Here is a 15,126-nt window from a genome sequence, read left to right as displayed (position 1 = left end):
GTTGGAAAATGCTTTAATTAAAAGATTCATCAGAATTTCATTGGAAAGGGCAATATCTAGGTATCTAGCTCACTTTACTAATCCATATGCTGCCGTATTACAGGAAGTTAAAATTTGGATTCATCTGTTACTACTAAAGGAGGTGAAGACACTCCTGTGGACTTGTCAACCATCTGGGAACTAAAAATTAGTTTAAAACTCCCTAATGACCAGAAGCAGATGGCATCTGAGGTAAATAGTTTGCCTCAAGGTCAAAGAAAAATGCTACTTGAATCTTGAATTTTGTGGACTTTGCTTTATAATTATAGCAATTCTTGTGTTATTAGTTTTACTTCATACTTGTGGTCTTATTCCTTGGTACTTTTATTCAACATGAAGTTTCATTTACGGTTTAGCTTTCTCTATTCCATGGTGTCTTCTGCTGCATTTATTAAATTAGTCCAATTAATAGCTATCATCAGTTGGATCTATCATCCCCATGAGGCATCTGGACACCAGAATGCAGATCCATTTGCCTTTCCAGTATCAAGTTATAGTTTTGTATCAAATACTATTATGTATTTCAACATTACTTTTAATTGAGCCAAAGGTGTTAGTTTGGGACTTCCCCAGGCTTGTTAGTCTGACCTCAGAACCATGCTTCAACCTAATTCATATCATAGAATGAAGACCAAATTGTTCTAAGATTTAATTTCCCAGTTGGAACAGATTACAGAAGTACTGCCTAAATGATACTACTTTCCCTATCACCTATCTATGCTAAGAGGAATATATTCCAAAGAAGCTGAATACTTAAAAGAAAACTGACTGTACATCCAATATAGCTTTTTACTGTATGTTATATGTGTATCTCTTTTTACTTTGACTTCTAATATTAAGATCCTTAAGAATCTAGACTAATGAAAAGGACCTACTTTGTTTCCCTAGGTGGTTTGTGTTGGCCTTTTATTGTTGAGTCCATTCAAAATTTGTTCTTCCCATTTGACCTTGCCTATTGACATAACTCCAATGAAGGTCCTCACCCTGAAGATGATACCTGTAACTCAGTGAGGTGATGGAAGTAGATCAAAATTAACTAAAGCTTTTCAGAAAGATGGACAAAGTCTTTGCAGAGGAAAGGCTGCTCAATTGAGGATGACTGACGTACCCTAGCTGGGGCTTGATCAAAGAGGAGAATGTCCAAGCATAAACTCAAAAGATGGAGGCTTTCAGAAGCTCTCAACAAAGGATCAGCACAAATCACTTTAGAGGACCATGGAAAAATGGAGATGCTCTGAGAACATATGTTCAAAGAGCATCCCAGAAAGAATGCAAATGTCTTACACATACTATTACGGGAAAATAGATGAATCAATATGGAGAAAGAACTGCTGTTTTAAAATGTCTGTGGCATTGGACATGCTGAACCCAGTGTATAAAAACTGCCATTTTTCAGAACTGTGGAGCTCTTAGTATTTTTGCTTTGTGCTGTCCCAACAAGAGTTGCTGTTCCTTAATAAAACTCTTTATTCTTGCTCCTAATAGAGTATGAGATTTTCTTCTTTGATATATTTAATATAGAAATACATGTCACAAAGTTCTTTAATATCATCTGGTGTTAAAAATAACAAGAAAGAAATATGAGTTAACTGTTGCAGTTAAAATATGTTGATTTGATTTATTTCCTAGGGGATCTTAGTGGATGAAATGTAGCACTTTCTTAAGGTCAGATGAAGTGAAACGATTGCTGGTACTGACTTGTAAATCTTACTTAGTTTCTATTTTTTCCTGCATGATCATTTTTCCTGCTGAGCTTGCATTGCAAAAGGCATTTCATGTCCAGTATTCAATTTTTCAGGCATTAGTAGGGGGCATTGTTCAAGAGCAGAGATTTCAGTTTGAGGACTAAGGTGCCTGACCCAAGCTATGGTATTTTCAGTAACCTCATATACATGTGAAAGTTGGACAATAAGGAAGAACATAGAAGAATTGATGCATTTGAGTTATGGTGTTGGAGGAGAATATTAAAAGTACCATGAATTGCCAAAAGAACAAACAAATCTGTGTTGGAAGAAGTAAAGCCAGATTGTTCCTTGGAAGTCAGGATGGCCAGACTTCATCTCTCATACCTCGGACATATTGTCAGAAGGGACCAGTCACTGGAGAAGGATATCATGTTTGGTAAAGTGCATGGTCAGAGAAAAAGAAGAATACACCCCACTAGGTGAACTTGCACAGTGGCAGCAACAATGGGCTCAAATGTAGCAACAATTGTGAGGTTGACACAGTACTGGACAATGTTTCATTCTGTTGTACATAGGGTTGCTATGAGTAGGCACAGACTCGATGGCACCTAACAACACTAGGGGGCTGCAGGACATGTGGGCCACACACCTGTCACTGTCAAAGGTTGTGACACAAAAATGATCTTAGTATCTATGGCAATGGAGGTGGCACTGGTAGCAGACAAGCTGGTGTTGTTGCCAGTTGGTATCACCAATCACCCAATGTGGCAACTTGTCACATTCCTTCATCACTGCCTGTCAGGGTGCAACAGCCAGGTGGAGAGGACAGTATATGCCTAGGCCAATGGAAGAGGGGAGGAGCTGCAAGGATCTATGGGGGTGGGGTTAGGAGGGTGAGTCTGTGCCAAAATCTGGTTCTTTGCAGGGGTGGGAGCATCAGGGTCACACCGCACATGGAAAGGGGAGGGGTTGGGGGATGGGATTGTTAGTCAATCCTGCCTACCCAGGTTACACTGGGTAGTACCCACTCTAGTGATCACTGTTATCAGGAAGATATATAAGGTATTGTTTACATGCAGTGCAAGTTTTCAGTATTTCTGTTTTGCATTTCTCAATTGGAAAGCTCCCTAAAGATGGATATTATTTTTATGTTATCTTATAAATATTGTATTAAATACCATTTGTTTTTGTGCATATTGATTATTTCAGTGGAAAGAAGAATGAAAAAGTGTGTTTAAATATCTATTTTTGAAATATTTTCAATTGAATTGATAACCAATCCCCTAAACCCAATGTTTCCCCTAACCATAAAAAGCAACTCTTTGGGGAAATAAAGTTAAGATGCTTGGTTGTCTGTTGAATCTTGGTTTCCTTTGCCTACTATTGTAAAATAGACACTTGAGGGGGAGAGAAAGGAATAGTCAGAAACATCACCATAAAAAGCTTGTAAGTCTGTCTTCAGCCTATAACTGATTTGAGTACCTAAAATGGGAATAGAACTTGCCCAGTGAAGGAGGCTTCCTGTGCAGCCTTCACATTGCATAAGACCATAGGTGGAATCCTGATCCCCATCCAGAATTATCTGAGGTGGGGAATTTCCACTTTAAAGGACAAACAGACCAACCTGGAGCAGCTAGAAGAACAGAAGATGCTTCTTGAAAGCAAGACCAGCAGGAAAAATAAATAAATAAATAACAGCAGTCTGATTGACTACTACAAGAACAAGAATGTTATTCATCCCATGAGCCATCAAGGCAAGTGGTCAGGTCCTTCCAGGGCAAACCCACTTCAAAGACTGAGACTCAAGGGGAATACATGAGTAGGCATGAGGTCTTGCTGGTGACCACATTGCTCACCAATAAGGGACAGTGGGGGATAAACAGCAATGAAGTTGTTAGCTAAGTCTGACCATCTTCAATAAACTCTTGTGAACCCAGGTTGAGACCTTGCTGTCCAACAGTATGGCAAGACCTGGGGACTCCTGGCCCCAGAGACAGGAACATGGCCACAGAGGACTAAAGTGGAGAGTGAAGCATCCAGCTGAAATGAAGTGAGGGGACATGCACAAGAACACCCATGTTTTCAGATAGTACCTACTTGACCTGGCTTCAATGGCTGGATGATCAGAACTGGACTAGAAGAAGAAAGGATAGGAAAAAAAGAGTAATCTTCTACAATTTGATGAACTTGACCTATACTTATGAATGTAGTTGCTCAAAAGGGAACAAATCTTTACAGAAAGAATTATTCCCACCCCCTTGGTACACAGGGTGGACAGGGATGGGCAACTTAGACATTGATTACCCAAAATGGCGGGGGTAGGGCTACAAAGGCAAGAAGTGACTGGCTTACAAGCTTTCAATAGGGAGTCTAGTTTCAGAGGGTGTGGGCGAAGGTAGAATCTCCACTGAGTGGTTTCCAACCTGTCTGGACAGGGCTGGTGAAAAGAGATGGGGATAAGACTCTTGTGGTACAATAGTGAATAATTGCTATCAGGACTGACTGTGAGTGTTGCAAATGTAAAAGTAGACAGCGTTTTGTAACAAAAGGGGAGTGGTTGATTTTACGGTGCAGGAGTGGAGGTCCCTGGGACAATCAAGGGAGAAAAGCAGAGTGCAGGACCCTATCTGGAGAAGCAGTGATGCCAAAGAAGGAGTCAGAGATGATGACATGGAGAGATGGAGGGGCTGGGGACTCTGGAGTCAGGGAGGGAGAGGATCTATGTGCTGACGGTTGGGGGTCAGGCTTGCAGGGTGCCTTTGGTTGTTTGATGATGCATGGAGGGGATTGTAATCATTGCAATGAAATGAAATATGATAGGAAGAATATAAAGCTAATGTTCTCCCATGTAAACTATCACATAATTCACAATAAAAACTTAAAAAAAAAAAAAAGCAACTCTTTAAAAATTTTGTAATACCTCACAAAACACTGGTTTTAATTTACTTTGTCTGAAAAGATCTGAGAATATTTGCATTGTCAGCAGCTTAAATTGACCACAGAAATGATAACTAAGTAATTATAAGATGATTTAGGCATTTAAGATGTATAGAAAGTAATTCGAACCAAATTTTAGAAGGGTTAAGGTCATATTGTAGTTGGTTACTCTACAGCTGGGGTCACTGCCTTAGTTGTACGAAGGCATATGTTCAATTTACAGTTGTAATGAGGAACACGGGAAGTTTTGATTCTTCATTTGTGGTGCTCATCTCTAGAGGATGCAAGTGCCTATATTAAAAACTGAACATAGGCCCTTTTGTGGAGGATAATAAAAATGTGGAAGATCATACATGCCACAAGCATATATGGATGGCATATGACTTTTCTCTTTGAGCATGGATTTGAGGTCTTTAGTTGCTGTCATAGAACAGGCACAAGGAAATGTACATTATTAGCCACTGTAGTGATGATACCTTTCATCTGATTAGTTTGATCATTAGTTCATGCTTATCAATATCCTTGTGTTAGATTATTCACTTGTATGGACACTTAGTCCTGGTGTAGCACTGAGAGTAAGCACTGCACAGCTAACCTCAAGGTCGGCAATTCAAATCCACCAGCGATTCCTCGAGAGAAAGATGAGACTGTGTTCCCTATAAAGATTTACAGTCTGGGAAACCCTAGATAGAGTGGATATGAGTTGAAATTTACTGGATGGCAGTGGTTTTGGTTTTTAACCAGCTAAAAGAATGAGCAATGCAGGTTATAAAATATTTCTTTTGTATTGTATTGAATGTATATAAGACATAGGTTTTAAAATGTTTTCTTCTTTTTAAAATGTTACTATCTTTAAAATGTTTTCTTCTTTTTAAAATGTTACTATTTTTAGAAAAATGAATGTTATTAGTGTTACAGATTCTTTTCTAATACGGTACAATACTTGAAAATACTAGCATATATTCTTGGGATAAATTTTTTAAATGCTAATAATGAGTGTTGTATTCTGATGGAGGTTGAAACATTTATCTGAAAGACCAAATTTTTAGAAAACTTACATTAATCTCAATGATCATTCTACAAAGTTTTCAGAACCTCACTGAAATGGGCTATAGGTGTGGTGCAGTAGGATAAACACTGGACTAGGTCAACAGTTCAATCAAGCACAACATTCGCTCTCATAATGCTATGGTAGGGGTGTCTATGAGTCAGAACTGTTGTTACGACATGCAACAATAGCAATTCTTGGCTTAAAAACTAAAGTAAACCAAACAAGTAAAAATTTTGTTTCTTAAAATACAAATTTTACAAAACTCTTGAATCCTTTGATTGCTACTTGGAAATAGTGAAAAATCTAAGATTAAGAGAAATGTTCTGAACAGTTGGTGTTAGGCTAATATCTGGTATTGTTGTTAGGTGCCATTGAGTCGGAACTGACTTATAGCTTAGTCTTATTTAAATAGATGTAATAGCAAGTCCTGGTGTGGTGCTGTGGGCTAATGCATCAAACTGCAGAGACAGTTTAAACTGCAACATGAGTGGTTCAAACTCACCAGCTGCTCTTTGGAAAACCTATACAGGGTCACTATGGGTTGCATTGACTGGACTGCACTTAACAACAATAGCAAGCACTGTTTTTGCACCTGTGTGAAACCACCTTCTTCCTTGGGAGTCCTGTTCTTCACTATCTTCAATTGCATAGTTCAGAAGGGCTACTCTGCAGTCATGTGACCGAAAGCTGTCTAATATAATGACCATATACATGACGTATCAATTGGTCTAGAGATTGGTATGCTACTTGAACCTGGCTGATAAGAGTAATATCCAGCATGTTTATATTTTGAGATCTTGGGAAAAATGGATAACAGATTTCAGGGTTGGAAAAAGCAAATTAGAGGCTTCACATCAATCATTTAAAACCAATCTGAGGAAAGGAGTGTCTTGAGAGGAAGACGTTAGTTGATCCATGTTTCATTTCTGATGGACTCCACAGTTGTCATTTTCTTTTCAGTACCTTTAAACACAGTTCTATTTATTTCCCTTACAGTTTCCTTTAAGTTGCAAAGGTCTTACCTAGTGTAATTGTTGTTAGTTGCCATCGAGATGTCTTCAATTCATGGCAACCACATGTGTGCAGAGTAGAACAGTTACACAGGGTTTCCAAGACTGGGATTGTTTAGAAACAGGTCAACGGGTCTGTCTTTTAAGACATTTCTGAATGTGTTGGAACCATGAATTTTTCAGCTAGTAATCAAGTCCTTAGCTGTTTGTGCCACCCATATATAACAGGAATTCTTAATCAACATGGTATTTGCATGTAAATGTGCTACTTTTAGTGTACTAGATATATCCTAAGGAGTCCTGGTTGTACACAGGCTGTGTACTCAGCTGTTAATTAAAAGGTCCCTAGGCAGCATAGTGGTTACGAGTCAGGCTGCTAACTTCAAGGTCAGCAGTTTGAAACTATCAGCTGTTCCACAGGAGAAAGATGAGAGTTTCTGCTCCCATAAAGATTTATAGACTCAGAAACCCTGTATAGGGTCACTATGAGTCGGAACCAATTCCACGGCACACTACCACCACCAACCAACTAGCGGCATCCTGGTGTGGTGCTGTGGGATAAAGCACTAGACCACAAGTTGGTTTAAACCACAAGGTGGATGGTTCAGACTCACCAGCAGCTTCTCAGAAACCCTGTACAGGGTCACTATGAGTCGTGACCGACTCAATGGCACTTTCACAACAGCAGCAACAACTTACCCGTGGCTGCTAAGGAGAAAAGAGCTGGTGAGCTGCTCCCATAAAAGTTGAATTCTAGGAACTTTCTCGGGCAGTTCTACTCTTTAGAGTCACTATGAGTCAGAACCAACTTGATGACCCACAACAGAAGATAAATCCTGCTCTTAAGTATGCTGGAGGCGGTGGTTATGGTTCCAACTCATAGCAACCCGGTACAGGGTTTCCGAGGCTGTAAATCTTTACAGGAGCAGAAAGCTCCTTTTTCTCCCACAGAACAGCTGGTAGTTTCGAACTGCTGACCTCGAGGTTAGCAGCCAGATTCGTAACCATTATGCTACCAGAGCTATAGCTTATTACAGATGTCTTTCTATCACCATCTGTCTGTTCTTTGTATTGTGGTGGCTTGTGCACTGCTATAATGCTGGGAGTTATATATCACCACTGATATTTCCAATACTATGTTGGACAGGTTTCAGTGGAGCTTCTAGTCTAAGACACACTAACTAGAAAGGCCTGGTGATCTACTTCTGCAAATTTGTCTGTGAAAACCCATGAATCAGAGATGAACATTGTCTGATATAGTACTAGATGACGAGTCCCCTAGATTGGAAGGCAGTCAAAGTACACAGTGGCCACAACAATGGACTCAGCATGCCAATGATCGAGAAAATAGCTTAGAATGGGGCAACATTTTGTTCTGTTTTATGTGGGCATGCCACAAGTCAGAGCTGAGCCCACAGCAACTAACAGTAAGAACAGCACAGCTATCATTATGTCAACCAAGTCTGGACTAGCTAAAGCCTTCAGCGATAAAGGATACATGTTACTTTTGTTGAATAACCATAAATTCTGAATAGTTGATGTGCTTCTAACTTATAGCAACCCCATGTGACAGAGTAGAACTGACCCACAGGATTTTTGGGGCTGTGATCTTTAAAGAAGCCGACCATGAGCTCTTTCTCCCATGGAACTCCTGTGTGGGTTGGAACCGTCAACCCTTCAGCTACCATCTGAGCACTTAACCATTGGACCACCAGGGCTCTTTCAATCCAGAATGAACACACCTAAATTCTTAGAAATGTATTAGCGCTGATCCAAAGTATTTATAACCTGGCATGGATTTTGGATCCAACTCTCCAGTGTTATGCATTTTCTTTTCTCTCTCCTTTTCAAATCAAATTCATTGGCCTACTTTATTCTCTTGAAATCAGATTCTGCAGCCCCTGGCTTTTCTCCAAAAGTCTCTCATTGTTTCATAAACCATCCTTGTTTTCAGTTCCTCTTTTTTTTTTTATCCACTGTGTAAACTAGGTGGACCTGAATACTCAGGAAAAAATCTAAAGCATTTGGTTGTTATTAGAGTTAAAGTTAGCTGACTCACACATGTAAAACATTAAAGAAACCTTACAAATGTTTCAGTGACTTTTTTCTTTTCAGTTGTTGTTGTTTGGGGCTGTGGGGCATTTAACCACATCCTGTAGAAAACACAACACTTTATTAGCAGGTACAGTTTTAAGCTAATAAAACAAAGAAGGACAATATTATTTTTATTTTCTTTCCCAGCATTTTTATTGTTTTTATTTAAATGTAACATACTATACACTGTTCAGCCTTTTGGGAGGTAGGGGGAGGGAGTGAATCTGTATCTTTATGAGGAGTCTCCTCAGTACCAACACTCATATGGACATACATCTGTGGCCGACGCACCTTAACACTGTGGGCCGAGGTCCACACTTCCCACAGAGGCAGAGCTCCCAAAGCCTCAATTACTATTATTATTTTTTTAAATCTAAAACATTAAGGGCTGGTACTGCTTTTCTTACAGCAGCACAGTCCAGCTGCAAAGGAGACCAGAATTCAATCTCAAAATTGAGCAGAGATGCCATTTATAAATGCAGGAGAATCTCATTTCTCCTTAGCGAACTGTTTCTGTCATTATCTCTGTTGATGTATTAGTGGGAAGAGCGGGGGAAGGGAGGGAAATGTTTTCTATTTTTGGTGTCTGCAAGCTTTGATACATTTTGCTAGAAGCTATTTTAGTGTTTTGAGTACTATAATGATGACTGTTTACACATAGTCTCTTTGGTAATCTAAATGGCTATGTGAAATAAGAATCCAGTTTGTGTCCTATTTGCTGTTACCATGGTCATCCAATACTGTATTTGTCTCACCAAACATTAATTTTGGTTGTGGGTGGTCCTGTTCATGTGCTAGGTGCAATTATTATTTTAAAATGAACAAAGAGAGCTAGTTCTGATAGGAGTGCATTACATTATAGCTTTCTGACTTGGTTACCTACCAATTAAGTTTTAACATACAGATTCCAACCACAAAAATTACACATTTTTAGAATCCCATTTGTCAAAAAGCAAGTTGAAAGCCAAGTACCATGAAATGCAACTTTTTCCCTAAGCCAAAATACTGTGCCCTAAATGCATTTCTTTTGAAATACCAACATTTTTAAGTGTTGAAAAAAATATGACCTTTTATGGAATTATCTTATGGGACAGTTTCTTAATAAAGCTAATTTTTAAATTACAGATTAAATGGACATACCGATTAAAGTATTGATTCAAATAACTTGTGAGAATCACAAAACATCAGCTTTTCTAGAGGTTAAATTTCTGTAAAAAGACACATTTAGCGAGTTTTTCCTTTGTACCAAAATACTGTCCAAACAATAAAAATAAACAGACTTTCAAAATAAGAAATATGAAGATAAAACTGCAGCATCAATATAATCTTATAGTTATCACTTAAAGTATTTAGAACAAATAATATCTTACTACAATTTTTATCACTACAGACACTGCAAATAAGGCTTATGTATTTATTTAGTGGAATACAATGTGATGATGACTGGTACACTCGTATGTAGTGTTCCCTATTTACCTGCTCTAACAAAATGAATCTTGATATGGTTACATTATGGAATCTTCCAAAGGTCTTAAAATTTACAGAAAATAGTTTTATTTGGTTTTGTAAAGACTAAATCATATAGCTTGAACAGGATCCAGCATAGGGTTACACATATACCAGGTTATATTTGCTCAGTGTAAGTCTGTGGGAGAGTTGTATTACATACCAAATTCCTCTATAGTTCCTTTGGGGAAGATGCATTATGTGGGATTTACAAAGGGTTTTTATATATGCAGACAGCCTCTTCATAATTTATTGCTGTGACATATGGAAAAACATCATTAGTAAATAATGAGGCTAGTTTACTATAATATTTTTAGCAATTCATTTTCCTTCATTTACTAAGTTCATGGACGTATTGCAAAGAGAAGAATTTGGCCTTCTGGGACTATTTCTTGGAAAGGAAGCCTCAGGGGCAGGTTATGCTTTTAAATGATGGCAGGCACATCTCATTCAAGTCACGAGACAGCACTGCCGTATTTCTCATTGATGGATTTTACTGCAGGAGTGCAAATTAAGTCAACTGATAGCACATGGGGCATTCATACCACTTCCCTAATCTTATCTCTTATTCTTGAAGTGTTGCCAAGTTTTAAAAACATTTTGTCATGAACATGCATGTAGTGTGAAGAAAAAGAAAAGGTAAATCAGAGGGCAACTGCTGAGGAGACTCTTTAACACCCCAAAAGATATTTAACATCCTATTAAATAAATAACTTAGAAAGAAATAGAAAGGGATGAAGGCAGAATGCACAAGCATACCATACTATTTGTTTTGTTAGAACAGTTTTATACTAACATGTTTATATTTCTTAATCCTATCCAATTCTTCCATGATGCCACACCCAAAGCTCTTTGGTTGTGCATATGATTTGACCCAAGTGCTTTCCAGTAAATGCTTGCGTGTCTTTCTGCTCACTGAGTCATTAGGCTTGAATGAGCAATGAAAGTCTTTGATATGAGTCCGTATTCCATAAATAACTCCCCCGAAGATCATTCATCTGGTTGTCCCATGTCCTTAAAGTTCTATTTCAGAGGTTAAAAGACAAAAAACAAAAATAATAACTAAACAAAAAACCCAGCCATAATGTTGTTTGCTTCGAAATCACTTCCATCCCATTTGATCTGCTCATATCGTGATTATAAAGCATGACACTGATCTAATTTAAAGAACATCAAATGTCAGCCGTGAGTACAAAATCCTTCAGAATCTTCCTTTCTTGAAGTCAAGCAGACATTTGCAAAGTGTCTTTTTGTCTTTTCAGCTACTGTCTTCATGAAGATTACCAACTATTGCTGACAAAAGAGCCTTTGGTTCAACTGCATCCATAAGTATTGCCTTCTTCTAGGAGTGTACCACCATTGGAAGAAAATGGGCTGAGGTGTTTTTCCTTCTGGTTCTCTGTCCTCTCCTCGGAGCTCCTTTCCCATTCAATGCCACATACATTTGCCTCCCGTTGTGCTGCCAGTTAAAGGATGCATAGGTATTATATCCATTTTCCTCTATCCTCTCCTTCAGCTTACAGTCATTGTTAAATTCTTTCTGCAAAACAAAGCATGATATTTTATTTCAATAGTAGTGATATTTGATAGTACCCATTGACATCTAGAGAATGCCAGTTCTAAAAGAGCTTATGATGTGAACCCCAAAATGAAAGCACTTGTAAAATGTTCAGTTATCGTCTAAACTCATTATTGAAACTATGCATAATGGAAAATTTTGACTACAATTCTCCTGACACTCCACGCACACCCCTAAAGCATTTACCCAAGCTAAAATGATGAATCCAAGTTATCCCTGACTCTCTGGTAGCATGGTGGTTACGATTTGGGCTGCGAACTTTAAGGTCAGCAGTTTGAAACTACCAGCTGTTCTGTGGGAGAAAGATGAGGCATTCTGTTCCTCTAAAGATTTACAGCCTCAGAAACCCTGTACAGGGTCGCTATGAGTCGGAACGGACTTCATGGCACATAACAACAACAACTCCAATTATAAGTGAATCTGACATGAATGAAATGCAAGATTGTTTTACATCTTGTTGTTGTTGTTGTTGTTAAGTGCCATCGAGTCGGGTCCGACCCATAGCGACCCTGTACAGGGTTTCCGAGGGTGGGCCAAAACCCCATTACCATCAAGTCAATTGCAACACATAAGGATCACACAGGAAAGAGTAGAATTGTCCATAGGATTTCCACAACTGTAAATCTTTATGAAAGCAGATTCCCACATCTTTCTCCTGGGTTCAAACTACCAACCTTGTGGTTAGTGACCTAGTCTCAACCACAACACCACCAAATTCCTTATAGCTAGAGCAGTGGTTCTCAATTCGTGGTAATTGGACCAGTAATAGCAACACCTGAGGCCTTCTTATACGTACAAATTTTTGAACTCTACCAAACTTACTAAGGAGCTCTGGTAGTGGAATGGTTGTGGATCAGGCTACTAAACAAAGAGCAGTTGTTCAAAAAGACCAAGCACTCTGGTGGAGAAAGACGAGGTTTTCTGCTCCTGTAAAGATTTACAGCCTCAAAACCCTATACAAAGTCCCCATTAGTTGGAATTAACTCCATAGCACATAATCACCACTACTAGATTTACTGAATCAGGAAATTTGACATTGGGTCCCATCAATAAACGCTCTTGGTGATTCTGATGCATACTCAAGTTTGAGAACCACTGCTACTGACAGCCACCACAATCATTCTTATGATTGTACATTATATTTATACATTCAGAACAAAGTACATTATATTTATACATTCAGAAGAGACATTCCTTTATGTTTCCATGAAAAATGTAAAGATGTTGCATATTGCTGAGGAAACGATAAGATTATTTAAGAATTTTGCTTCACAGATTTTAATTCTTGGCCATAGATATTGTTATATGTCCTTCAAAAATGGTCTAATTAGAAAATTGTAAGATCTCATTTATTCACATATGGGTTCTAGATACACCATTGGAATGGAGTGAGTCCAGAAAAAAGTTCTAAACTTACTTGACATGTTCATGATCTCTTGGTGGTACTGGTAGAGTAAATAATATCCACATTAACTCCATAAAAGGGTCTGACTATGTTCTCATTCAAATGATTAATTAAGAGGTTGATGTTAGTTCCTTGATAAAGAGATTGATGCTTAGTTATGCACTTTAACATAGTGCTGCTATATAACTCTTGCTCTTTCTTTACATTTCACAATTATCCTGTAATTATGCCACATTTATTCATTTTTTTCCTAAATTTACTTTAAATTAATCCAGAGCACATTCCTTTCTTATACTTCTTTGACATCTCAAATAGCGTCTCTGGCAAATAGTAAAATGTTGATTATAATTGACTGAGCTGTTTAATTAAAAAATTGCAACATGATACATTGCTGTTCACTTTACAATTTAACTATTAACTAAAGTTACAATTAAGCACTTGCTACTTTAAATGACATCTTTGTTGTTGTTAAGTGCCTTCAAGTCAGTGGTGACCCATAGCTATAGGGTTTCCTAAGAGTGGCTGGTGGGTTTAAACTGCCAAACTTGTACTTATCCTACAGTGGATCTTGTTATTGTTGTTGTTATTATGTGTAAAGAGCGACTGAGGAGTTTAAATTGGTCTTTATGAGTTTGATAGAAAGTCACATGGGTAATACTCAAAATACTTGCTATGATGGATATACTGATTGGCTCCATAATAACCCAATTTCAAGAAATGGTATCTATATACATAGATGTTCAACTATAATATGAATTAACAATTACTGTCAAGGTAAAAAAACTGATTGGAAAAGATCTGTATTTGTGCTCATTCCAAAGAGAGGTGACCCAGTAGAATGTGGAAATCATCTGATAATCTCTTTGATAGCCCATGTGAGTAAAGTTTTACTAAAGGTAATACAGAAACGGCAAAAATCATACATTGACAGAGAACTTCCAGAGGTTCAAGCCAGATTAAGAAGAGGCCGTGGAACAAGGGATATCATTGCTGATGTCTGATGGATCTTGGCTGAAAGCAGAGAATACCAGAAAGATGTTTACCTGTGCTTTACTGACTATGCAAAGGCCTTCGATTGTGTAGATCATGACAAGCTATGGACAACATTGAGAGGTATGAACATTCTGAAGCAATTAATTGTGCTGATGAGGAATCTGTACCTGGACCAAGAAGTAGTTATTCGAACAGAACATGGGAACACTGAATGGCTTAAAATTAAGAAAGATGTGCGACAGGGTTATATTCTTCCACCATACTTATTCAACCTGTATGCTGAGCAAATAATCCAAGAAGCTGGGTTCTATGAAGAAAAACATGGCATCAGGATTGGAGGAAGACTCATTAACAACCTGTGATATGCAGATGATAAAAGCTTGCTTGTAGAAAGTGAAGAGGACTTAAAACATTTACTGATGAAGATCAAAGACCATAGCCTTTGGTATGGATTTCATTTCAATGTCAAGAAAACAAAAATCCCCACCACTGGACCAATGAACAACATTCTTACCAACGGAGAAAAGATTGAAGTTGTCAAGGAATTGAAGCAGCAGCCAAGAAATCAAACGATGTATCACACTAGGCAAATCTGCTGCACAAGACCTTTTTTAAAGTGTTAAAGCTCAAAGATGTCAGCTCGAGGATTAAGGTGAGCCTGACTCAAGCCATGGTATTTTCAATAACCTCTTACGCATGCAAAAGTTGGACAGTGAATAAAGAAGACTGTAGAAGAATTGATGCATTTGAGTTATGGGGTTGAAGGAGAATATTGAAAGTGCCATGGGCTGCCAAAACAACAAACGGATCTGTGTTGGAAGAAGTGC

General features: G+C 38.2%; 1 protein-coding gene across 1 annotated transcript in view; it reads right to left on the bottom strand.

Moving 5' to 3' along the window:
* Nucleotides 1-11,641: 11,641 nt before the first annotated feature.
* Nucleotides 11,642-15,126, bottom strand: part of LOC102828286 (fibroblast growth factor 10-like) — a 155,032-nt gene continuing 151,547 nt past the window's right edge. Inside the window, exon 3 of the mRNA XM_006865748.1 lies at nt 11,642-11,862. Coding sequence (XP_006865810.1) covers nt 11,665-11,862 — 198 coding nt within the window. The 3' untranslated portion in view covers nt 11,642-11,664. The remainder of the gene's footprint in view (nt 11,863-15,126) is intronic.

Source organism: Chrysochloris asiatica, unplaced genomic scaffold (assembly GCF_000296735.1).
Source record: "Chrysochloris asiatica unplaced genomic scaffold, ChrAsi1.0 scaffold00082, whole genome shotgun sequence".
In the NCBI taxonomy this organism is placed as follows: domain Eukaryota; kingdom Metazoa; phylum Chordata; class Mammalia; order Afrosoricida; family Chrysochloridae; genus Chrysochloris; species Chrysochloris asiatica.
The sequence above is the reverse complement of the archived record's forward strand: the minus strand, read 5'-3'. Positions and strand labels throughout refer to the sequence as shown.